Source organism: Capsicum annuum, chromosome 6 (assembly GCF_002878395.1).
Source record: "Capsicum annuum cultivar UCD-10X-F1 chromosome 6, UCD10Xv1.1, whole genome shotgun sequence".
Taxonomy (NCBI): domain Eukaryota; kingdom Viridiplantae; phylum Streptophyta; class Magnoliopsida; order Solanales; family Solanaceae; genus Capsicum; species Capsicum annuum.
This window is the reverse complement of record NC_061116.1, coordinates 54,716,953-54,741,706: the sequence shown is the minus strand read 5'-3', so window position 1 is coordinate 54,741,706 and position 24,754 is coordinate 54,716,953. Positions and strand designations below refer to the sequence as shown.

Genomic DNA, 24,754 nt, shown 5'->3' with positions numbered 1-24,754 from the left:
ATGTATATGTTTTAAATTTAATACAAATTTGCATCACAATTTCTTTAGGATCAATCTAATAAATATTTAAGTTTAATGGTGTAGAACCTTTTTAAAAATAAAATAAATGTTTAGAACCTATATGAATAATACGATAAGTTCGGTAAACACTAATATGCAGTAAATCTAATAGTAAAGTATCAATCTGTGATATGTATTATAAAGTAACTAAAAATTTTGAGATATTAAGATATAAACAAACATAGTAAACTAAAAAAATAATATAGAAAATCATGGCTCTATTTATCATCATAAAAAAATATTTGTTTTCGTTCTTAGAGTTAAAAAGTCTATAAGGTACTATGTAATAAGCAATAAATAATGAAATGATATTTAAAAAAAAAATAAGAAAAGAAATCATTGGGCCTATGCATTGCACGAGATATATAATATAGTCTAGCCTAGTTTCTATTAGAAAAAATTACATGAACTAGTATTCTTAAAACTATAATTACAATAAATAACAATACTTTTTTAAAATTACAACTTATAGTAAAAGTAGCAATATTTTACCCACTTCATAGTAATAGAAAAATATATATTTTCTAGTTGTATATATGTATTTATGAGTAATATATATATATATTTGTATATGTATTTATATAGCAATATTTTATTTAAATATAAAATATAATTTACTACTTTTCGTAATTATAAAATTATTGCTATAAAAATTATAATTAAAGTTAGAGAGTTGTTATTTTTGAAAATTTCTCTTTCTACTGTATAGAAGATGGAGTTTTGGAACAACTAGTGGCAAATCCGTTATTAAGCACAATATGCATGGAGAACTATTAATAACAATAAAATATCTACTACCCAACATTATTCTGAAAACCTCCATTATACTTTCATTCTTCTTCTTCTGTTTTCCCCTTTCTTCTACTGCTACAGTGAATAATAATTTTGTTTTAGGGAAAGCAGTGGAAAGCTTGGTGTATGAGAGAGGCAGTGGACTGATTTTGAATGCGCTCCATCTTTCAGATTTTTTATTTTCTAAGCGAAGAAGATTTAATTCGATTTTCGATTCTTGCGTCTCTAATTAGCTAGCGTTGATTGAGTTATAAGATCTGTAGGATTTTGTTTTGGATTATAAGAAATTGCTTTGCTGAATCTACAAATTTGAGGTAACAGATCTGGTAGCCCAAAAATCTGCAATTTTCATCTTATATCCGCAAATCAGTAGATTTGGTGCAAAAAATAGTTGCAATTTCTCTTTTTTTTGTACAGTAGAAAAGTAGGATTTCTCTATTTTTTGGGATGAAGAATAATAACAAAACTTTATTATTACATCTCTCGACAATCTTCCTGTCTAAGTAACCTAAATAAATGGATTGACCATCCAAGATTTGAGTTAATTTGCCACGATAAAGTACTCTTTATGGCTCTATGTTTCTTTGCACATTCAATTTAATGTACTACGATTGTCTTGCAAGTATATCTGAGCAGTCTCTTCGAGATTTTCTCTGTTAAATTCTAAAGATCTCTCTTTAATCATCTCTCTTTATATTCATATATGATTTATATATGATGCGCAGATGTTACTGAGCCACTACTAATTGACAACAACAACAAGAAGAAGATACCAGTGTATTCCAACAAAATGGAGTATATTTTTTCTGAAGATAATATATGTTAATACCCATGGCGGTCCTGTAAAGATTTGAATGCATATTCAGTGCCTCTTTCAAAAGGATACATTCCATTATAGCTGAACATAGCATGTTTTGCATTTTAGAGTTTTTGGCAGTTAGATATGACATGAGAATTAGTGTTCCTTAAGTTTCCTTTTTATCCACTTACTGTGTCTTTACACAAGATGTCATCACAAAAGCTTTGCCACAATTTTTATTTCTTCACTTTCGTTTTTGTTCACTAAAAAGCTTACGCATGTGGATTATTTTGACAGATGTTGTCTTCAGACAAACCCGCTAATTCTCTTCTTGATTTGGTCATCGTCATCTATTTTTCTCCTCGCTCGTCAATTTTTCTATTCTTCTCATGTAATTACTTAAATTGTTAACAATTGTTCTTTGTTCAATTTCGTTGATTCATCTCATGTAATTGCTTAAATTGTTATCAATTATTCTTTGTATGCTTATTTTTGTAGTTATTGGCACTTTTTCCTCTCAACTTGTGACAAAGATGATTTAGAAGACTGAATAGGTGGAGTCAAATCATATTTTTGCTATTTACTAGTCAAGGTATGTCCCTGCTTTGTTTTTCCTATTTCAATGGATATGATCACTATTTAGCTTATTGCATTAGCATATTCGCTGCTACGATTTATCAGGCCGATTAGGTCTTAAAATCTTCGTAAGCCATACTGATGAGTGGTGAGAGTCGTACTGGTGAGTGGCGAGAATCGGAGACAAAATTGATCCTACATACTACATTTCAGTCATGTTTTTCCTATGATCGTTATAATATAAAATACTTTTGTACACAATATAGATTTTGAAGACAAACATTCTAAAACCATTTCCGAATGTATAATTGGAGATAAAAATTAATGGATTGTGATAATTAGTGAAGCATGGAGGGCGGCCTTATCATTTGTGTTATGTAATAGTAGCAGCTCACAAATTGTAGAGTGAAATTACATCCCGGCGCACTAAGCATCCTGCTACCAAACAGGGTTCGAAGAAACCTTATTTAGTTTTTGGATCCTTCATAGTAACCACCGTGAATTTGTACAATACACTTAAAGTAAATGAGGTTTGGTTTATTTCTTTCTTTCTTGTCAGTTTCAGTGATAACAACTGTAAAAGGTGTCCAGAGAAGTGTCGCAATCAAAGAGGGTTACTCCGATGATCCACAAGGCACGATCCTTATATCAGTAGTGTGGATACCTCCCCAGAATATAATTGGTGGCATTATAGTGGCCCTGTACTCCATTGGCAAAACAAATTTTATATATCAGAATTTCCTAGAAGCATGTCAAATGTAGCTTCTACTCTAATAGAAGTTGGTACGGTAGTAGGAACCTTGATTTCTAGCTTTATACTATATACTATAAACGACTTGATCAAAAGAGGACGACAAGAGAGTTGGGTATTGAGCAATATAAACAAGGGCCACTACAACGACTATTATTTGATTATTGTAGGATTTAGTCTGGTAAACATGCTATGTTATGTTGTTTGCTGTATAGTTTATGATCCTTGTAAAGGAGAGGAAGGAACGGTTATGTTAAAAGAGAAGACGTGAATTGGTACCAGAACTTATAGTTAGTATCATGTCAATTTGTGCAAGTGCTTATTAGTATGTATACTTTTCTATTTGAACATGGGTGATGATAATATATGCAAATGAAGTTGTAGCTACTCATTGGGTATTATTGGTGTTGAAGTTGTATCAGCCAAATCTAAACTGTACCTATTAAGATTTGTGAGGGAACTTAGTTGACCTATTAGGTTCCCTGATTTCTTCTAACTTTGTAAGCTTTCAAATTCTCCTCCATGGTAGGTGTGTATAGTCTTGCAACAATCGAGGAGGAGGATAAGGAGAAAATTACGCTGCAGAAAACACACATCATCGAGGTATCGTACTTAACCTCAGAATGTGGTGAATTTTGTTATGTAAATAATATTATTACATAACCATCTTGTAAAATTTGTTTCCTTATCAAGTACTGAAGATTTACTCCCAAATGGAAATACTGCTGCATTTTAGCTTCTATTTTTGTGGTATCTGCATGCAGTAATGTTGGGTGTGAGTGGAAATGAGGTGTGTGATGTTTTTATAAGCCATCTAAATTCATGAACTAAAAACAGATGTCACCTCATCCTTGTGCTTAAAAACAGTCATATCTGAATTTGATGGTTAATATACTTTCTAGCTCAAAATGTTACACTCAACTGGCTTTCTTGGTCTTAGTATCAAGGAAATATAATAGTGATAGTCGGTAATCTCAGAATCACCTGGTTAATCCAATGTCAAAGTTTGTCTGCACATTTTTTGCGATTTATTCAGTAGAAAACTATCGCTAAAGAATCTAATTTTAGATGTTTTTAAAGTTGTTGATTTTAGGAAAACTAAAGTTTATTCAGTACAAGGGAGTATTGTACGCAACCTTACCTTACATTATACTAATAAAAAATCAAATTCTTAGGAAAAACATCATTGGAATGTGTTTTCTTATTTGCCCCGACCTGTAAGAATGAAACTTCTACACTATTGGCAATCCAAGCTAGAAAAATGCATATATTGATTGTTACTGTTCTTGAAATATTTTCTTTGCTAGCTTCCTTTTGTATTTTGGCCAAACAACAGTTAATGACTTGAGTAAGTACCTTCTTTTTCTCATCTTATCTTAGAGGCTCCTTGGGTTTTGGTGAGAAAGCACTGCAGTCTCTTCCAGGCAAAATTGGATCACACGTACTTCTTCGTAGTCCTTTTCTTTGTTCGGTTAAAAGATTGCTTATCAAGGATTTAAAATCTAAAAACCAAGGACCTCCGTGTACCAATATTTACAGGCTTGCAAGTACTGGAATATACTAGCCTCTAGCCTCCAGGTTCTGTCACTTATTGTTGTAGTAAGCTGGAGCTTATTTCACTAAATGTCGGGATTCAATCGTAGTGGAATTAATTTGCTTCTTTCATTTTTCTGAATGGCATCCACTTGAATAGCAAATTTACTGGGGCTTGAAGCCCAGATCCAAATTTTCCTTTTTAAAGGTTATCTTACTACTTTTACATTAAATTGATATGTATATTGATACACGTATTTATTTGTAACAAGAGGGGTGCTTTGTTTGAGATGTTGGGATCAAATTACTTTCAGGTCGTATAGTGTAGTTATTACTACAATTCTGTAGTCTCTGATGTTCGTGAAAGGGTATTCTATTGCGAAAGTGACAAAAATGGGATGTGCATGTGTTTTATCAGATACTATTTTGCTTTATGTGGTTCTACAAATACTTCAAATTTTCTTGGGTTGGTTTCATTTTTTCCTTAACTTGTGATGGCATCTTGATTTTGAGGTCAATTTAGCTAAAGGGTACTTCTTAAGACTCTAATTTTCATGGGTTTGGTTTGAATTATTTTGAATTTGTGATGATTATTGGTTCCGACGTACATTTAGCCAAAGTGTACTTTTTTCCCCTGATAATAAAGCCAAAGTGTATATCTAAAGACCGTAATTTTTTTCTCTCTAAGATTTTTACCCTTTTAAAGTGTATATATGTGCTTTTTTTCTTGCAAATTTTCTTGGGTTTGGTTTCAATTTTTCTGAATTTATAATGGTTTTATGATTTAAGGTCCCTTTATCCAAAGGGCACTTCTGACATTGGAGGAAAAGGAAGTGCCTTATAAGATGATTTTGATCAATGTTAGTGACAAGCCCAAATAGTATTGAATCAAATTTATGTTTTTTGTTTGTTTCAAAGATTACATTTTTTCATTGTAATAGTGAATATTTTGTTTTGGAGTTGTGGTTTTAGGTTCTTGGAGGTGAACCTAGAAGGGAAAGTTTCAGTGATCAATTTTGTGATAAATGGATCCCCGATTCCAATGTCATTACTGGGCTTCTTGACGAGAAATATTCAAATCCCTCTCTCATTGCTCCCCCCGTATTTGCCTCTGTGTATGTTTTCTTCATACTCCATGTGTTTCAATAAGTTTCTATATTGTCTACATTTCTCTCGACCTCGACTAAATCCAACGGATACCTGCCACTTGCACCAACACCACGATCACGGACCATGTAATTTTGTCCATCAAGGCTTGGACAGGTAAGAAGAAGTGAGAGTAGCAGTTTGGTTTCAACATGGCTGGTTAAAGTCATTAAATATGAATTCAAGGGTATTTTAGACTTTATAAATGCTAAAGGGAATTATGACGTGTTAATCATAAATTTAGCCATCGGAACAGTTGGCTATCCAGAATTTTCTTCCATATCCATTATCTTCTATGTTTTCTGTTCTTCTCGTAACAGTCTTAGTTTGGACCGCATTCTTCCACTCAGTTTTTCCGTTTTTATTAGTAATTGTTTTCATCTAATTCATTTTTTAATCTGTTGGTGGCTTTAAAAGTTGGTGATGCCAAAAGCAAGGCCCGTGAAGTCGTTGGTGGGGAGAGGATATACTCAATAAGTGACAAGCCCAAAAGGTAATGTTTTCTACTCCTACAACTATGTAGTAAACTGCTTCAGTTTGGTTCGATTTAATCTATAGCCTTATGGTTGTAATTGACTCAGCAGTGATATGTCTATTCTAATTTAATCTTTTGTGGTTCTAATTTATGTAGCACGATTCAGATTTGAAGATTGAAACCATTGAAGTTTGATTGTGAATTCAAACATGGAATCCAAAAGATGCCAACATAAAATCGGCATGTAGCGAATGTTTCTTTCTTTCGCTTTTTATGGTTGATTAAAGCTTTCAAGTTCTTTTATATGGTTGTGATGTTGTGAAATATGTGTATATATAGATGTTTTTTTTACTACATTTTTGTTTCTGAAATTCCTTTTTGCGTGGATTGTGTTCTCATTCGTGATTTTGTAGACCATATTTGAAATATTTAAGTCATGTAAATTGGATCGTAGCAGTAAGATGTTTTCTATTGTCTCCGATGGCACTCTGCTGCCACCTATGATGTGTGCTCCAAATTTGGTACCATGAGGTTCAAAGCTAAGCAAGTACATGGTGCAAACAATGGTATCGATATTGCTATCAAACTCTTGAACTGAAAAATTAAATATATGAAGCTATATCAAGTAGATATATACATTGAATTTAATTATTAAATTTAATTCATATTTAAAATTTTAAAATAATCGCAAGTAAGGATAAGGTTTAGATACACACCACAAATATATATTATTTATATTTATCAATAATAATAATAATAATGATAATAATAATAATAATAATAATATATTTATCATTATATTTGATATAGATAAATTTATGAAATATAATAGGATAAGGTTTAGATACACACCACAAATATATATTATTTATATTTATCAATAATAATAATAATGATAATAAAAATAATAATAATATATTTATCATTATATTTGATATAGATAAATTTATGAAATATAAGAGTTCATTTAGAACTCTTTCACTGTGAGTTTCTATTTTTAAACTAATTAATAATATTTTAGTAAAGGATAATGTATTTTCACATTCAAATAATTATAAAAATCTTATTACAATACTATTAAATATTATTATTAATATTTTAATAATTTTTATCTTACATTAATATGTAAGTAAATTATATTTAAATATATTTTATTGTATTTAAATTTTAAAGAGATAAGTTTGAAAAAACATATATCTACTACAAATCTTCAATTATGGATTTCTATTTTTAAGATAATAAAAATCTTTTTATTAAAACGATAATGTATTTAAAATTTAAATACTTAATCTTTAATTCAAAACTTGATAAGAGTCCAATTAAAACTCTTTAATGTGAAAACTAACTATTTCTAATATGTAGTTTTATTTTATAATTATTTTTAATTTAAAACTAACAATTTATTAGTCTAATTATCTTTGATAGTTTAAGTTTATTTTTTGAAAGATTTTTTAAATTTTCCTTTCCTTTCTTTCTTTCTTTTATTTGTTATTTTTTTTTTTTTTGTAAATAAAACTAAATTGACAACTTTGATATAAAGGTATTTTAAGTAGATAGATACGTTGAATTTAATTAATAAATTGTAATTTATATTTAAAATTTTAAAATAATGACAATTAAGGATAAGTTTTAGATACACACCACAAATATATATTATTTATATTTATAAATAATAATAATAATAATAATAATAATAATAATAATAATAATAATAATAATAATATATTTATCTTATATTTGATATATATAGGTTTATGAAATATAAGAGTTTATTTAGAACTCTTTCATCATGGTCTTTATTTTTAAACTAATTAATAATATTTATTTAAAAGAATAATGTATTTTTAAATTCAAATAATTATAAAAATCTTATTACAATACTATTAAACTTGTCTTAAAAACTGACACATGGGTTCTTTGCAGCTTGTCACTTGACTTCTTCTGATGCTTTGTCCTCTGCTTTATAATAAATATAGATTATTATTCTTTTTATTATTATTATTAATAATAATAATAATAATATTTTAATAAATTTTTGATCTTTCATTAATACGTTAATAAATTATATTTAAATATATTTTATAGAATTTAACTTTTAAAGAGATAAGTTTGAAATAGAAAGTATCTATTGGAACTCTTAAATTATGAGTTTCTAGTTTTAAGATAATAAAAATCTTTTTATTAAAAAGATAAATAATGTATTTCAAATCGAATACTTAATCTTTCTATTCAAAACGTGATAAGAATCTAATTAGAACTCTCTAATGTGATAACTAACTATTTCTAATATGTAATTTTATTTTATAATTATTTTTAATTTAGAATCAACAATTTATTAATCTTAATTTTCTTTTGCTAGTTTACCTTTTTTTTTTTTTGCCACGTTCTTTTAAATTTCTTTTCCATTCTTTCCTTTCCTTTCCTTTCTTTCTTTCTTTCTTTCTTTCTTTGTATGTTAAATATTTTTTTTTATAAAAATAAACTGACAACTTAGATATATAAAGGTATCTCAAGTAGACATATACGCTGAATTTAATTATTAAAATTTAATTTATATTTAAAATTTTAAAATAATCGCAAGTAAGGATAAGCTTTGGATACACACCACAATATATATTATTTATATTTATCAATAATAATAATAATAATAATAATAATAATAATATATTTATCATTATATTTGATATAGATAAGTTTATGAAATATAAGAGTTCATTTAGAACTCTTTCAATGTGAGTTTCTATTTTTGAACTAATTAATAATATTTTTTTAAAGGATATTTTATTTTCTCTTACAAATAATTATAAAAATCTTATAACAATTCTATTAAATATTATTATTAACATTTTAATAAAATTTTTATCTTACATTAATATGTAAATAAATTATATTTAAATATATTTTATTGTATTTAAATTTTACAAAGATAAGTTTGAAATTGCATATATCTGTTACAAATCTTCAATTATGGATTTCAATTTTTAAGATAATGAAAATCTTTTTATTAAAAGGATAATATATTTAAAATTCAAATACTTAATCTTTAATTCAAAACTTGATAACAGTCCAATTAGAACTCTCTAATGTGAAAACTAACTATTTCTAATATTTAATTTTATTTTATAATTACTTTAAATTTAAAACTAACAATTTATTAGTCTAATTATCTTTTGATAGTTTAACATTCTTTTTTGCACGATTTTTTATGTTTTTAATTTTTCGTCTTTCCTTTCTTTCTTTCTTTCTTTTGTTTGTTAATTTTTTAAAAATAAAACTAAATTGATAACTTAAATATAAAGGTATTTCAAGTAGATATATACATTGAATTTAATTAATAAATTTTTATTTAAAATTTTAAAATAATCACAAGTAAGGATAAGTTTACCAGAAATTGGGAATAGTTCATCTCTGTTTTGCAGATGATCTCCTAATGTTCTCTAGGGATGATGATACATCTGTACAATTGCTAAAAGAAAGGTTTGAGATGTACTTAGTAGCTTCGGGGCTAAAAGCAAACCTAAGCAAAAGTCAGGTGTACTTTGGAGGTGTAAACAACACAACTAAACAGAGAATCCTGAACATTTTGGGGTATGAGTTAGGAGAACTACCTTTTAAATATTTGAGGGTTCCACTTTCTACTAAAAGGTTGACTGTCCTACAATGTAAACCACTGGTTTCAAAAATTATAGTTAAGATCACTGCCTGGACGGCTAAAAATCTAACATATGCAGGAAGGGTCCAGCTCATAAAGGCAGTCCTATTTGGAGTTCAAGCTTATTGGAGTCAATTATTCTTATTTCCAAAGAAGATTGTGAAGATGATAGAATCAGTTTGTAGAAGTTACCTTTGGAGTGAAAAAGTTACAATTACAAAAAGAGCACTAGTAGCCTGGGATAGGGAATGTTTACCTAAAGGTACAGGTGGTATGAATTTACTAAACTTACGACTCTGGAACACTGCAGCTTTATGCAAATTGTTGTGGGTGTTGAGCATGAAGAAAGATAGGTTATGGATAACTTAGAACCATACAAACTACATCAAAAATTAGAACCTTAAGAACATGGTTATACCACCCCAAGCTTCCTGGATAGTGCAAAAAATCCTGCACACGAGAAGATTCTGGTAAACATTAGGGCATCCTGGAGCATTTCTTCAATGAGGAAAAATTAGTATAGCTAAAGTATATTTACAACAAAGAGGTGAGGTTCCTAATGTAGATTGGAAGAATTTAGTATGTCATAACCATGCAGAGCCGAAACACACATTTATCTTGTGGTTACAGATGTGAGGGAGGCTACGAACAAAAGACTCGTTGAGAAAATGGGGCATACCAGTGGCTGAAACATGTGTGTTACGTGATAATGCTAAACTTACATGTCAATTTAGTGCAAGACGGTCGTCGTCAATATAATTACCCAACTTTGGAGTTGGGGTCGAATCCACGAGGAACAATGTGAGTGGTGATTAAACTAATTTGAAACTATAGCTATAAGTTAACTTCAAATAAATGATATGAAAAGATAAAATGAGGAGTTTTTAATGGTTGATAAAGTTTCGACAAGCTTCAGAACTCAATGCTAAAATTTTAATGGTTCAAATCAATGATAGAGAGAGATTAGGGTTGTGATCACTATGATTATTAACCCCTCATTGAATAATAGGTGTAGTACTGAATTCTCATGACTTTTGAGAAACACCAAATTATCAGTATCGATAGTCCATCAAGTGTTTCTCAACCTACCTAGATGTTGTGCTCCCTAATTCTCTCGAACTTAGGACAACCTTCTATTCACACTGATTTTATCTCGAGTTGATTAATCTTGTTACAACATTAATCATTAGATGGAAAATTAACCTTCCCAAATCTTCGTTGATAATTCACTACCTTTAGTTTATTTCTCAGTTCGAGCAAGCAAACATAAGGCTAGATCTATTGTTTGCAACCAATAAAAAACAATCATTACAAAGGAATTATTAAGATGTTCCCACAATCACTCAAACCCTAACCAACTATTAAATCCTTGGAAGAATAATCATAGATCCCACAACCCTAGTTATGGGTTTTAGTTCCACATGAGAAAGGAAGAGATAGCAACAATTGTATTCATCATTCAGAGCGATTAAACTTACAAAAGATGAAGTCTGAGGTTGATGCTCTTCCAAGTTCAAGAAGAATATCCCACAACTCAATCAAAGAATTGAAAATTGAATTCAAAGTTAAGAGACTCCGAAAAGAAGTAAGCTAGCCTTTGGAATAAGTTCCAGCTCCTCCCTAAAACCCTAAAAGCTACTATTTATATCCGTACTTTAAGAAAAATTTGAAGTTAAAAATTCAGCTTTTTCCTCTTTTAGCTGACGACATGTCTGATAGTTTTTCACAAATCTAATAGCTTATCAGAGAATGTCGTCAGACCTTCTGCCCATGTGTGACGGCATATATGACGACTTATCACAAACCTGATAACTTATCAGAAAATGTCTTCAGACCTTCTGTCCATGTGTGATGACATGTGTGATGACTTATCACAAATCTGATAACTTATCAGAAAATGTCTTCAGACTTTCTGTCCATGTGTGACGACATGTGTGATGACTTATCACAAATCTAATAACTTATTAGAAAATGTCTTCAGAAATGCTTCACATGCGTGACGACTTATCACAAATCTGATAACTTATCAAAAAATATCATCAGAAATGTTTCACCTTTTTTGTTTTTTGCCTATGTGTGACGACATGTTCTGATAGCTTATCACAGATCTGATAGCTCATCAGATCAAGTCGTCAGATGAAATCTCCAGAACTTAATTTCTTGTCTCTTTCACCAAAAATCATCCTTCTTAACATAACTTTCATATATGTTCATGCATCTTGAGTTTTCTACAAAATCACATGAAATATAATAAAAAACAACAGTAATTACTTAAGAACTTATAATTATTTCAAGTTAAAAGTCTTAAATGTGCTAACAGAAGGCTAACACATCATTATGTAACGAGGAACCGAAAACTGCAGACCATCTGTTCTTTGATTTCTCGTTTTTAGCAACTTTATGGATTGCAATTTTGGCATGGCAAAAATGACAAAGGAGAATACTATAGTCGCAGGAATAGTGGAAATGGGTGGATCAACACACACGAGGCAAGCACCCTAGAGGGGTTATCATGAAGGCCAGTTTTGCTGCAGTTATTTATTATATTTGGCAAGAACGAAATCAAATAATATTTCAAAAAATGTAAAAACCAGTAGAGGTGCTCATCCATCAGATAAAACTTAGCCTATGTGTTAGAGTTGGAGGAAATAAGAGACTAATTGATTCTATAGAAAAGTATTAATAGACACTGAGGATTAAAGTTCTTAAAGATTAAGTAGCTAACTGGTTTCGTTTGAGAAGAGGGTAGTAGGTTTCTCCCTCTTGATTTTGTAAATATCTCACTTGGTAATTAATAAAGTGTTTTAATTGCCAAAAAAGAATAAGTTTTACATACACACCACAAATATATATTATTTATATTTATCAATAATAATAATAATAATAATAATAATAATAATAATAATAATAATAATAATAATAATAAAAATATATTTATCGTATATTTGATATAGATAAGTTCATGAAATGTAAGAGTTTGTTTAGAACTCTTTCATTGTGGGTTTTATTTTTAAACTAATTTATAATATTTTTTTGAAATGGATAATGTACTTTTAAATTCAAATAATTATAAAAATCTTATTACAATACTATTAAACTTGTCCTAAAACCTGACATGTGGCATCTTAGCAGCTTGTCACTTGGCTTCTTCTAATGGTTCGTCCTCTGCTTTATACTATATAAAGATTATTATTATTGTTATTAATAATAATAATAAAAAAATTTTAATAAAATTTTTATCTTTCATTAACATGTAAATAAACTATGTTTAAATATATTTTATAGCATTTATATTTTAAAGAGATAAGTTTGAAATAGACAATATCTTTTGAAACTCTTCAATTATGAGTTTCTAGTTTTAAGATAATGAAAATCCTTTTAGTAAAAGATAAATAATATATTTCAAATTCAAATACTTAATCGTTCTCTTCAAAACTTGATAAGAGTCCAACTAAACTCTCTAATGTGATAATTAACTATTTCAAATATGTAATTTTACACTGGGTATATTGTTGTTGTAGTTTACCTTCTTTTTTTTTGGCACGTTCGTTTAAATTTCTTTTCTTTCCTTTCCTTTCCTTTCTTTCTTTCTTTCTTTGTTTGTTTCTTTTGTTTGTTAGTTTTTTTTTTTTTTATAAAAATAAACTGACAAGTTAGATATATAAAGGTATTCCAAGTAGACATATATGTTGAATTTAATTTTTAAATTTTAATTTATATTTAAAATTTTAAAATAATTGCAAGTAAGGACAAGTTTAAGATACACACCACAAATATATATTATTTATATTTATCAATAATAATAATAATAATATATTTATCATTATATTTGATATAGATAAGTTTATGAAATATAAGAGTTAATTTAGAACTCTTTCATTGTGAGTTTCTATTTTTCAACTAATTAATAACATTTTTTTAAAGGATAATGTATTTTCACATTTAAATAATTATAAAATCTTCTTACAATAATATTAAATATTATTATTAATATTTTAGTAAATATTTTATCTTACATTAATATATAAATACATTATATTTAAATATATTTAAATTTTAAAGAAATAAGTATGAAATTACATATATATATATATTACCACTCTTCAATTATGGATTTCTATTTTTTAAGACAATGAAAATTTTTTTATTAAAAAGATAATGTATTTAAAATTCAAATACTTAATCTTTCTATTTAAAATCTGATAAGAGCCCAACTAGAACTCTCTAATGTGAAAACTAACTATTTCTAATATGTAATTTTATTTTGTAACTATTTTTAATTTAAAACTAATAATTCATTAGTCTAATTATCTTTTGATAGTTTAACTTTCTTTTTTGCACGATTTTTATAAATTTTCTTTTGTTTTCTTTTCTTTCCTGTCTTTCTTTCTTTTGTTTGTTATTTTTTTTTTAAATAAAACCAAATTGACTACTTAGATATAAAGGTATTTCAAGTAGATATATACGTCGAATCTAATTATAAAATTTTAATTTATATTTAAAATTTTAAAATAATCACAAGTAAGGATAAGTTTTAGATATACACCACAAATATATATTATTTATATTTATCAATAATAATAATAATAATAATAATAATAGTAATAATATATTTATCTTATATTTGATTTAAATAATTTTATGAAATATAATAGTTTATTTAGAACTCTTTCTTTGTGGGTTTTTATTTTTAAACTAATTAATAATACTTTTTTAAAAGGATCATGTATTTTTAAATTCAAATAATTATAAAAATCTTTTTACAATACTATTAAACTTGTCATAAAAACTGACACGTGGCTTCTTAGCAGCTTGCCACTTGACTTCTTCTGATGCATCGTCCTCTGCTTTATAATATATATAGATTAATAATAATAATAATAATATTAATAATATTTTAATAAATTTTTTATCTTTCATTAATATGTAAATAAATTATATTTAAATATATTTTATAGCATTTAAATTTTAAAGAGATAAGTTTGAAATAGAAAATATCTATTGGAACTCTTCAATTATGAGTTTCTAGTTTTAAGATAATGAAAATCTTTTTATTCAAAATATAAATAATGTATTTCAAATTCAAATACTTAAATTTTCTATTCAAAACTTGATAAGTCCAATTAGAAGTCTCTAAAGAGATAACTAACTATTTCTAATATGTAATTTTATATTATAATTATTTTTAGTTGAAAATAAATAATTTATTAGTCTTAATTTTCTTTTGCTAGTTTACCTCTTATTTTTGGCACTTACTTTTAAATTTCTTTTCTTTTCTTTCCTTTAATTCCTTTCTTTCTTTTGTTTGTTAAATATTTTTTTTTATAAAAATAAACTAACAACTTAGATATATAAAGGGATTTCAAGTAGACCTATACGTTGAATTTAATTATTAAATTTTAATTTATATTTAAAATTTTAAAATAATAAAAAATAATAATAAGTTTTAGATACACATCACAAATATATATTATTTATATTTATCAATAATAATAATAATAATTATAATAATAATATATTTATCATTACATTTGATTTAGATAAGTTTATAAAATATAAGAGTTCATTTAGAACTCTTTCATTGTGAGTTTCTATTTTTAAACTAATTAATAATAATTTTTTAAAAGGATAATGTATTTTCACATTCAAATAATTATAAAATTATTATTACAATAATATTAAATATTATTAGTAATATTTTAATTAAATTTTCATCTTACATTAATATGTAAATAAATTATATTTAAATATATTTTATTGTATTTAAATTTTAAAGAGATAAGTTTGAAATAACATATATTTATTACAAATCTTCAATTATGGATTTCTATTCTTAAGATAATGAAAATCTTTTTATTTTTAGGATAAAGTATGTAAAATCCAAATACTTAATATTTTAATTCAAAACTTGATAAGAGTCCAATTAGAACACTAATGTGAAAACTAACTATTTCTAATATGTAATTTTATTTTATAATTATTTTTAATTTAAAACTAACAATTTATTAGTCTAATTATCTTTTGATAGTTTAACTTTCTTTTTTGCACGATTTTTAAATTTTCTTTTCTTTTCTTTCCTTTATTTCTTTCTTTTGTTTGTTATTTTTTTTTTAAATAAAACAAAATTGACAACTTAGATATAAAGGTATTTCAAGTGGATATATATGTGAAATTTAATTATTAAATTTTAATATATATTTAAAATTTTAAAATAATCACAATTACGAATAAGTTTTAGATACACACCACAAATATATATTATTTATATTTATCAATAATAATAATAATAATAATAATAATAATAATAATAATAATAATAATATATTTATCTTATATTTGATATAGATAAGTTTAGGAAATATAAGAGTTTATTTAGAACTATTTCATTGTGGATTTTTATTTTTAAACAAATTAATAATATTGTTATAAAAGGATAAAATATTTTTAAATTTAAATAATTGTAAAAATCCTATTACAACACTATTAAACTTGTCCTAAAACCTGACACGTGGCTTCTTTGTAGCTTGCCACTTGGCTTCTTCTGATGGTTCGTCCTCTGTTTTATATTATATATAGATTTTAAAATAATCACAAGGATAAGTTTTAGATACACATCACAAATATATATTATTTATATTTATCAGTAATAATAATAATAATATATTTATCTTATATTTGATATAGATAAGTTTATGAAATATAAGAGTTTATTTAGAACTCTTTCATAGTGGGTTTTTATTTTTAAATTAATTAATAGTATTTTATTAAAAGGATAATTTATTTTTAAATTCAAATAATTATAAAAATCTTATTATAATACTATTAAACTTATCCTAAAAACTGACACGTGGCTTCTTAGCAGCTCGCTACTTGGCTTCTTCTGATGCTTCATCCTTTACTTTATAATATATATATATATATATATATATATTATTTTTCATTTTAGATATTGTACTTAAAATTACTATGTGCAAGACATTGATGACGATTATAATAAATATTTAATATTTTATACATAATATATTTTATACAAAATACTACTACATAATTTTTGAATGTAAATATTATAGAGGTGAAATTTTACAAAGAGTGTAGCTATGATAAATGTCATTTTTGTTATAGGTAGAATACTGTTATAGAGAGGTAAAATAAAACATGAAAATCGTTCCCCTAGAAAATAAGACAGTTATAGTAAAATGTTGTTATAAAGAGGTTTGACTATATTTGTGTTATTCATAAAATCTGTGATATATATATATATGTATGTATGTATAGAGAGAGAGAGACACACACACACACATTAATACTATCATATAGAAGAGCAGTGGAAGTAGGTGGAGGTCGTCCCGCCAGCTTCTGTCGCCTCTTTTTTATAATCTCTTAGTTTCTTTGTTTTGATCTATTTGTCTTACTTTTTGATGAGTATGTATTTAAAAAGTATACAAAATTATTTTAAATTGTAATAATTAACGGTTTAAATTTTTTAAAAATATACAAAAATTTGATTGTCTCTCAGAATTCTATCAGTACTACATAAATTGTGATAGGCGAAGTAACACATATATTTGTTTTTCTATTATATAGAAGAGCGGTGGAAGTAGGTAGAGGTCGTCTTGCCAGCTTCCACCGCATCTTCTTTAAAATTTTTTATTTTCCTCCATTTTAATTTATTTTTCTTATTTTTAATAAATATATATTTAAAAATTATTTAAAATTATAATAATTAACGGCTTAAAATTTTTGAAAAATATATAAAAATTTGATTGTCTCTCAAAATTCTATCAGTACTACATAAATTGTGATGAAGTAACATATATTATTTAGAAATGACGTAAAAAATATCATAAATTACAATAATTAACAACTTAAAATACACGATATATAAAAATTTTAATTTATTCTCCAAATACTATCACAATTACATAAGACAAAGGGAGTAACACATATTATTTAAAAATTAATTTGTAGCAAGTACAATAAATCACAATAATTAACAACTAGAAATATATAGAAACTATATATAAAATATTTGATTGATTCTCTTAATTCCATCTGTGTCACATAAATTGGGGCAGAAAAGTAACATATATTATCTGAAAGTCATGTAGAAGTAGTATAAATCACAATAATGAACAACTTAAAATATTTAAAAATCATATAAAAATCTTAAAGTTATATAAAAAATCTACTTGACTCTCCAAATTTTATCAGTATCACATAAATTAAAACGATAAGAGTAACATATTTAATCTTAAAATCTGTACAAAAAAGTATTATATATCATTATAATCAACAATTTAAAAAAATTAAAATTATCTGAAATTTTATTATTATAATCAACAATTTAAAAAATTTAAAAATTATATAAAAAATTTGATACTCTCTAAAATTTATCTGTATCAAGCACCGGCTCTTATATATACCAAGAGCTATTACTTTCTATTCTTGTGATCACATTTCTTACACAACTCATTCATAGGAAAAGAATGCAAGCTAAACAAAGTGTTCATTTGCACATTTCTGTTCATTTTTCATTGCACCTATTCTCTGCAAGTTGTAACGAAAAATTGGACTAAGAATTTGCAAAGCTGGTTTTCAGACTTGCTGGGGAATGCTGTTTAGTATAAGACAGTATGAGTATATTCTGATGGATATTTATATAAGATCAATCATGTTATAATGGAAGTTAAACCTGGGTAAAATTTTTTGTGTCTCTTACGTGCAAGTAATACGATAGAAATTGGCGTCACTGACAATTGAAATGCATGAGATCACGGTCTGATGTTTCATTTTGGGGAAAACAAAAGAATATCCACAAATGATCAGGCTAATGAAATGCAATTGACAGAAATGCTGTTAAGACTGTTGCAGCATACAGAGTAAGGTAATATGGTGTTACATCATAACACAAAGATAAGTGTATGACTTGAACATAATCAAATTGGGAAAACACTAAAAATACAACAGCATTGAAGGGAGGCTGAAGATGGATATGATGAGATTCAAAGAGCTCGAGATTTAATAATGTCAAAGCTCATTTCGCTAGGATCTGTTGCTTGCAATTCAACTTGAATACCATCTAGTTCTCTCTTGAATCTGTCCTTAGAGCTCGCATACACCATCTTCATTCTCACCTTTGATGTGTCGGGAGACCTAAAATTCACGTCAGTTTATCAGAAAGAGGATAACATTGGTAATCACTTTTAAATCAGCCAAAATAGTCCTAAGGTTTTGGACAATCCACCAACTCATAAATAAGGTACTATTGAAACTATATATGACACCAATTCTTTCTTGTCAAATGAAGTTTAATGGAAATGACTACATAATTTCTGACATGCTTCTTCACTTGTAATTGTATTAGAAACCAAATATGTAGGAATGAATACACGATGATTGAAGAGAAAAGGCACAACATATAATTGTTTATAACAAACATGATCCGATGACAGGGGAAAATAGAGTAATATAATCTGCGATAGTATGTTAAATTAAATTGGTAGTGTAAATTTGTTGCAGAGTCCATATGTGCAACTTAAATCCATAAAGAAGAGCACAAACGAAAATTTTAGTATACCAGGCAATGAAGAAAATCTTGCTTTTCTGGCAATTTTCACTAGTAACGAAGTCAAAATCAAAGACAGTATAGCGGCACTCATCTTCAGGCAGAGACTTAGTGAAATCGTCGTAGCTTTCTTCGGGGCCTCCAAGTTTCTCCAAGACCACTTGTTGGTCCTCAATTTTGAAAATGATATACCTGTAGTTTCTCTTTGATTTAAGTTCCAAAAACTTCAGCTTACAATCGTCATGCACAGCCATTCCAGATGCAGCATTCGCCTGCGTTAATTTATTAATTTGTTAAAACAGGAAAGGGAGACTCACTGCAGTATATTGTGCCACCACATTTTAGTGCCCCATTCATCACAATTAGTATGAAACAATACACCCAATTAAGGTAAATTCTGTTGGGTTCGAAATCGAGAGAGTGTCATGCGGAAGCTAATAGTTGCAAACCATGAGATGATAAATAAGAAGACAATGAAAACAATACTTAAAACATAATATTGTTATATGATTTGGTCAATCGGTCTGCATATAAAACCTAATATTAAAAAACATAAAGTCTATTGGGAGAAACCTCCCCTAAACCAGACTTTAGACTTTTTGATGACTACATTATGAATGCTATTGTGTTATTATATAAAGAAGAAGGTCTTTTATTCCAAAACCTTTCTTCTTAGAAATAGGTTAGTAAGTATGAAAAAAGTTTATATTTTCTTTCAAGAAAAGTAAAAGTAGTCATGGTTACTTTTATTTTCTTTTCAAGAAAAAATAAAACTTAATTTTGATAAGAAAATCAGGACAACAATCCTAACAAATTTTCCCTTTTTGGTTTGATTTATGCAAAATATTCTTGATCCTCTTTCTTCTTGTGCATAATTTCGTTCTTCACATATTTTTCATATATCACAACTGTTTGACATGCTTTAAAAATTGAGCCTCTTTGGGTTAAAATTTATCATCCCTTTTTGGGTTAAAAATATTGGAGCCATTTTCCAGAGTTAAAAGTGAACTTTGTTTTCAAATATGAGACAAAAGTATTATTAAAATATGGTTGACAATCATTTCCACATGTAGCTTTTGGATATATATCTTCATAATCATCAAATTGGTTGCAACTTTGATCTCAACATGTCCTCAATCTGAACCATAGGATCTTTGAACTATAGGCTTTGATACCGCTTGTTGGGATCGAAATTGAGAGGGCGTCATGCGGAAGCTAATAGTTGCAAATCATAAGATGATAAATAAGACGACAACTAAAACCATACTAAAAACATAATATTATTACTCCATCCGTTTAAAAAAGAATGACCTACTTTTATTTTTAGTCCGCTTAGAAAAGAATGACCCTTTTTCTTTTTTGGCAATACTTTAATTTCAACTTTCCACATGGCATGTTTAGGACCACAAGATTAAAGTGCATTTTGGTACATTTGACACAACTTTAATTTAAAGCCACAAGATTCAAAAATTTTCTTTATTTTCTTAAACTTTGTGCCAAGTCAAAGTAGATTATTCTTTTTGAAACGGAGGGAGTATATGATTTGGCCAATCTACCTACATATAAAACCTAATATTAAAAAATATAAAACCTATTGGGAGAAATCTCTCTCTAAACCAGACTTTTTGATGACTACATTGTGGATGCTATTGTGTTATTGTATGGAAAAAAAAGGATATTCTATTTATAGAGTTCCAAATATGGAAAAATTTATTTTTCCTTTAAAAAAAAGTAAAAGTAATCATAGTTACTTCTATTTTCTTTTCAAGAAAAATAAAACTTAATTTTGATAAGAAAATCAAGACAAAAATTCTAACAAATTCTTGAGTTTAAGCACTAAAGGTTGTGACCTAGTAGTCAATGAAGTAGTTGAACTTTGAGGTCTCGGGTTCAAATAGCAATAGAGACAAAAACACTAGGTAGTTTCTTTCATCTGTCCTCACCTCGGAGGATAGAGTTAATTTATACTTCTTGTTGATGGGATATGAGAAGTATACTGTGAAATTAGTAGAAGTGATATGGCACGGCTATCATAGTTATAAAAAAAAATCTTGAGTTTAGCTTAATTAGCCTAGAACAGGTAACTATTTATATCAAGCCTGATATGGTAACTAAAAAAGAGAGTAACCGTAACATGTTATGGCAGTTAAATTGCACTAATAGTGCAAAATATTCTCCGGTGAAGAACGCAGATGTCATGCATCCAACCCAAACAAACATATGCAACCAATATTTTAATTTTCAGGGGCACATAAATGCATATGGAGATAAAGGATTGTTTCATTTCCTATTCTTTTCAGCTTTTTATAACTGTATTCTCTATTCTGTTCCCCGTCTCCCAAGCACGAGTACCGAAATATAGTTTTTCATAGAAAATAACTAAAAGCATTACATATATATATATATATATATATGAGAAATCCTTGGGAGCACTGTCCCAGAATGGTCCTTGCAACACGTGATCCGGATAAAGTAGGGCTCCAATACGGATACCGGACATGGATGGAAACCAAAAAACAAACATTTTTCCTGGTGAACATATACTATAATATGAAACCATCATCAGCTGGAAATTAATTAAGCTAACAAACAATTGAGATTGAGTGAAAAAGAGAAAGATACCATGATGTCGTCTTGCAATTAATTATGAGAAAGGTAATCAAGGAATAAGGATCTCAATAGAAATATTTGATAGGAAGAAAATAGCGAAAAAGGGGATAGATAGGATAGAGGGAGAAGTATAGAAGAGATCCTTGAATCCTTGTAAGAGAGATAGTTAGAGGAGACCACTATTAGCTTGCATAGCATATTATATACAAAGGAACAGAGAATTGCGGAGAATAAGAGAATATTGAGGGACTGAATAAGGGGTTGACAGTTTTGTCATGTCATGTTCACCACGTCTACTCTCTTTCTTCTCCCCATGTCAATTGTCATGCCCTCACACTTCGCACGATAGTGCCATGGACCCCCCCTCCTACATCCGATGCACTTTTAAGTGTTGGACATGTTTGACTATGGACATAGTCAGAATTTAAAGTTTATGAGTTTAAAATTGACATTTATTACAACTCGTTTTGGTTACTAATTTATATACAAAACGAATTTTCTAGTATAAATACAAATTAAGAAAAAAAAATAGTAAATGCGTCCAACTCGTAATATTGTTGCATCCCTTTCTTGTTGACTTCTATGTATTATTCTGTCCATCCAACCAAGTTTTTCTTTGATCGGAATATATTTTTTAAATATTTTAAGTTGTTAGTATTATAATTTATATTATTTTTTCCCGTAGTTTGAAAATATAAAGATTTTATTTCCAAAACGTAGAGCTTTTACGTCTGAATTCACAGCTACAATTAAAAAGTTTGAAGTTCAAAATTTCACGGTGCCACATAAAATGGGAATATGAAAGTACTACTTTGCTTTTTCTTGTTTAACTTTTTAAAAGCTAAGTCATAACTTACCTCAATGCCGAACAACAAGCCACCAACGGTGACAACTAGCCTTTCCCTTTCATATGGCTTCAGAAGCTCCCAATTTATCACGACTAGGTATTCTATACGTAAATACGAGCCCATCAATACCCATATTACTATATATCTATTCCGAGTCTAAAAAGTCAATTCAAAAGTCAACCCCTAACTCCTAATGGTAAATCTAAAATTTTATGTAAAAATCAAATTACTCATAACTTGAAGAGTTCAAATCTAAATTTTCATTAAAAATGAAGTTAAAGAATCAACTTTGAAATTATTAATTTATCATTCTTTAACTTTAACCAAAAACTCCTAACTTTTCAAGTTGAAGATGAAATCATAAAATTATCATTGAAAAATGTGTAAAAATAGAGTAAGAATCATACCCAATGAAGAAATCTTGAAAATCACCTTTTAAATCTCTCAAAAATGAGTCCTCAAAAAATTGAGTTTTGGGATTTTAAGTCAAAAATGAGATTTTTAAAACATTGCCAACGATTACTCATCGCGATAGTGGTCAACCCCTTTGCTATTGTGAAGTTGCCGACCCAGGTCCATCTTGATCACGATGAGTAGATCATGTTTGTGATGAACCAATAAAACCCCACACAAACCCTCAGCTAACCCTTTTCTGTCACAAGAGGGAGCCTCGCGATCACTATGCTCAAGTGCCCTGCACCAGAATAGCTGAAACAATCTACGAAAAATGACCAAAATTCACCGAATGGACCCTCATAATTCGTGGAAAACCTCGTGAACACAATTCAATTATGATACTAAACTAAAATCTATATATTGGACTCATTAGAATCATCAAATTCACGAACGGAGGTCATAATCAATGGATATTGACCGAAGTCAACTCTATGTCACATAAGCTTTCAACTGTCTAATTGACTTGTCAAAATCGACTTGAATGCCCCGAGAACTGAAACAAAATCTTACTAGCCTAAAAATGATATGTTGGAGCTAACAAAATTGACAAAATTCTCATAGGACCCCTAAATCTCCAAACAATTGACCAAAGTCAACCATACCATCTCTAAAACCTTTCAAAATAAAAAAGCCAAACTTATGACTTAACCAACCACCTAAAAGATCATGTCACCCACTCTCGCAGGCTATAAGTACCATAATATAACTACAAGGAGGGGTAAAATGATCAATATTTAAAAATTAATATGAGAGTTGTTACAACCTTCTGGCTCTTCAATCAAGAAACATTTTCTACATGAACCTTTCCCGAGTAATTGTTTCACAATTACAAATCTCAAGTTTTTGATATACTCATCTTCTATCTTATAATAGCCTAATATATCAGAATCAATGTCTCTGTAGTACCAACATACATCTCTTTAGATACTAGTTGGGATTTTTTAATCCATTCACCCCTATAGTGTAACATAAGATCGACAAATAGATCTTTCATGCTTAGTTTTCAGGAAAAAAATAGATATAAAAGGTCTCACATCAACAAAATAAGAACATAAGAGAATCTATATTAAAATAAAGCAAAATATAAAGTGGTCACACATGTTCTACACATAAAAATAGGGGGAAAGGACCACTCAACTAGCAAAGCAACAAATAAAAAATGGCAAAAGAATACTGAGCCCACACAAATAAAACACATACAAATAAATCTTATCAAGTAACAAGATAAAATAATCAATCTCTAAATAATAAAAGGGGACATTAACCACATGTAGCCAACATATTTGCCAACACAGGAAAAAAACATAGATATAGTTGTAAACTATGATGCAACTACAACTTTGATGGTCAAATGTCAAGTTTATTAAAGTCTAAAATCTCTTCATTGATATATACGAAAGAAAATAAAGCTCATGTTTGGAGTATCTTTGAGAATATAACTATCACGATCTAAATTTATCGCGAGTGACATCCAGACTATCCCTCTGATTG

General features: G+C 27.8%; 1 protein-coding gene across 1 annotated transcript; it reads right to left on the bottom strand.

The window, feature by feature from the left end:
- Positions 1-18,540: 18,540 nt before the first annotated feature.
- LOC107853456 (actin-depolymerizing factor 7) lies at positions 18,541-22,181 on the bottom strand. Its single transcript, XM_016698438.2, has 3 exons — positions 21,972-22,181; positions 19,362-19,621; positions 18,541-18,937 (listed from the first exon to the last, which is right to left on the bottom strand). Exons 1-3 carry the CDS (start codon positions 21,972-21,974, stop codon positions 18,787-18,789), a joined length of 414 nt encoding a protein of 137 aa, XP_016553924.1. The 5' UTR covers positions 21,975-22,181; the 3' UTR covers positions 18,541-18,786.
- Between the last annotated feature and the right edge of the window lie 2,573 nt (positions 22,182-24,754).

Excerpts from the sequence above, each read along its gene's own strand:
- LOC107853456 (XM_016698438.2), bottom strand. Across the intron at positions 18,938-19,361 it reads AAGATTTTCTTCATTGCCTG|GTCTCCCGACACATCAAAGG; the intron begins GTATACTAAAAT and ends CGTGAATTTTAG.